The sequence below is a fragment of the Notothenia coriiceps genome, unplaced genomic scaffold (genome assembly GCF_000735185.1).
Source record: "Notothenia coriiceps isolate Sejong01 unplaced genomic scaffold, NC01 NC01_scaffold00024667, whole genome shotgun sequence".
Classification (NCBI taxonomy): Eukaryota; Metazoa; Chordata; class Actinopteri; order Perciformes; family Nototheniidae; genus Notothenia; species Notothenia coriiceps.
In genome coordinates, this window is record NW_011357368.1 from 6,309,162 (window position 1) to 6,312,014 (window position 2,853).

The 2,853-nt window shown below is 37.5% G+C and overlaps 1 protein-coding gene and 1 long non-coding RNA gene across 5 annotated transcripts in view; one reads left to right on the forward strand and one right to left on the reverse strand.

Moving 5' to 3' along the window:
• Positions 1-2,853, forward strand: part of LOC104955278 (uncharacterized) — a 3,891-nt gene that overhangs the window by 596 nt on the left and 442 nt on the right. The window lies entirely within an intron of this gene.
• Positions 236-2,853, reverse strand: part of f13a1b (coagulation factor XIII, A1 polypeptide b) — a 29,179-nt gene continuing 26,561 nt past the window's right edge. The window contains exons 14-15 of the mRNA XM_010782562.1: positions 1,276-1,412; positions 236-636 (exon numbers count right to left, since the gene is read on the reverse strand). Of these exons, the coding sequence (XP_010780864.1) occupies positions 495-636; positions 1,276-1,412 (279 nt within the window). The 3' untranslated portion in view covers positions 236-494. The remainder of the gene's footprint in view (positions 637-1,275; positions 1,413-2,853) is intronic.

Below are 2,853 nucleotides of genomic sequence, written 5' to 3' on the forward strand. Positions count from 1 at the left end.
TAAAACAGAAGCTTCAAGATTGATTATATTAAGAGGAAATATGAAGGGTAGATGTCAAAGGTTTCTTAATGTGAATTTGTTATTTGGGCTTTTTTCTATAAACTATTTGTTAGAACATGTTTTAAACTTCAATTGACTGAAAGTGGGCTTATTAACCCATGAAGACTACTGTGGTAACATATGTTTACATATATATTTTAAGAAGAAGCAAACGAATACAAGCTTCAAGTTTCCATTTGTGGGCCATATTGCCATACTGTTTTCAACTTTAATTGACTGAAATTTTATTGAAAATTGGGCTTATTAACGCATGAATAGTGTGTAATATATTTTAACATTATATAGTTGAGAGATACAATATAAGACAAGCAGAAGTTTATTATACTGAAGTCACTATACTTTTAGAATTGGCTGAGGGCCGATTCAAAATGTAGTTTGGACACCCTTGACCTACAGTGACCCTCAGTGACCCTTCGGCGACCCTATGGTGATCCTCAGGGCTTCACGCTGATAGACGCCTGGCCGAGGACCTGCCTGAGGGCGGGACAGTCCAGAGAGGCGATCACTCTGCTGCTGCCGGCCCGCTGCGGGGTGAAATACTCCGTCCAGGAGAGGGAAGTACGTCCCTGGATCAGACTGAAACCAGCAGGATTTGGGTTAAATGTCAGAAGGGTTGGGCTGCATTTGATATCAAATCCAGAAAAAACACTTGTTTTAATCAAGATATTCTAAGTTTCAATTAATTTACACATTTGATCCTATCTATAGCTGTGTTTTTAGCATTCCTGAGTAATCGTGTTTAAATTCAGTGGATTTCTTTGAAAATGGTTATTTTGAAATATCTCTGATTATGAGGAGAATTTTCTCAGCAGAGATCTTTTTTTTTATTATATATATATTTTATTGAGCATTAAAAGCACAAATATAATAATTAAAAATAATAATAAGAAAGGTACAGAAATATAATGCTCACTTTCAGTTTTCTATTTTCAACATCCCACCCCCCATCCCCACCCCGCCCTCAGGTAAGAAACAAAATGAAGCACAAAAAAAATAAAAATAATGATAATTCTAAATAAATAAATAATAACAATAACAAGGGAAAACTGTAAGCAAAACAATTCTTACAATAAGAATAATAATACAATTCCCATTTTTAAAGAAATCCACCAATATAAATAAAAGCTGTCACATAATACAAAATGGTGCTTTAATGTCAACAATCTTAAGGCTCAAGGTTTCTATGGTTACTTGTTTCTGCTGTTCTGAACTCACCTGTAATATTTGGACTTGGGCAGCATGATCCCGGGTCCCTCCATGCGGATGTAGACGCCCTCCAGGCTGAAGGAGAAGGGGTTTGTGAACTCCACGGTCGCCGTCATCTCCTCACTCACTCTGCCGCCCTCCGACACCTGAAGACACAACATAAGAAAACACGACATAAAAGAAAGTTACGGTTCAAGGCTTTTATTCTCATTCGTACATGGCTACAGTGTAGTAATGTCGATGAAGATCTTACATCAGAGGCTCTTCCAACAGTGCAACACAATAAAACAGATAAAATAGTGCAAAAGAGTCTATATACAACTGATAAATAATTTGTAAGTTGTAAACAGGTGAATGTTATGCAGGGACGTGCACAGGTACGGGCTAATGTTGCCCGGGCAACGGCATGTTTGGCCTTTTTGGCTGACCTGCCCCTCAGGAGAGAGCGAGAGTTTGTTTGTCTTTTTTCTGTTGTGGCCGAATCAACATGATAAGCCTACAATTAGTATTGTAGCGTCTCGCTGCGGGAAACAAACTTTGTCAGCGCTCAGTGTCACATTTTGGAAACTTGATTTTGAGTTGTCTCATGGCAGTAGGGTATAAGGGACAAACCAGGGGACTTTACTTCCTCTTGATACGGTCGGTTATTTACAAAAAAACACCTAAATATACATGTTATTGTGCTTCTGTCTTTCTGTGTCTTTTCATCGGTAAACTCCCTCAACGGGCCCGCTCGCTCTCTTTTCTTGATCGCCCTCTCACGGGTGAACAGTTCACTGTCCCGCTTCATTGAAGGATTTCTGCCATGTCTCCACTTTAGTTTGACCATCTCTGTTAATAAGTTATGGAATGCAAAATAAATAAGTAATTAGATACCTTACCGTTACTGCGCTCATAAAGAATGATAAGAATAAGAATAATGCATATTGAACTGGTTACATTAATTAGTGAGTTTATTTAAGGTAATTAGTTAGAGGCCCTATTTTATCAGTATGTCTGCACAACAGTTACAAAGGTCAAACTACATTAGAACAGAATTGTCCCCATTTTGTCTTTAATAGTTACTAACATTAGATATTTTAATGAGATATGGACCGCAAAACAAAAAATGTCCCTGGTTTTCATTTTTAAAATCAAGTCACCGAATGCAAGTAGTCGCCCTTAGCTTATTTTGTGAGATGTGAATTACTGTTCAATTTAGTTGATGTAATAATCGTTTGGTTTCTTTTACATTAAAAACAAGTTACAATTTTCAAAAGGTCTTATGTTTTTTATCGGGAGGGTGAGGGGGGGGCCCTTTTTTTCCATTTTTTGCCCGCAGAATAGCGCCCTCGAAATTCTGTTTCCACGTCGCTGATGTGATGGATGCTATTTTTTCCTAGTTCAGGTGTTTTAACGAGTGCTTTATGGCCTAAAGCTCAATTTGTTGAATTTATTAGCCCACTTGGATATACAAGAAGGTCGTTAAATTCTTTCTGGACTCCAGGTGTTTTACCGAAAAGCTAAAGCCAAGTTAATTGAAAAATTATGTTTACGTAAGTCATGAAAGGAAAGCTTAAGCATAAGTTCAGACGCAGGATTGTTGAT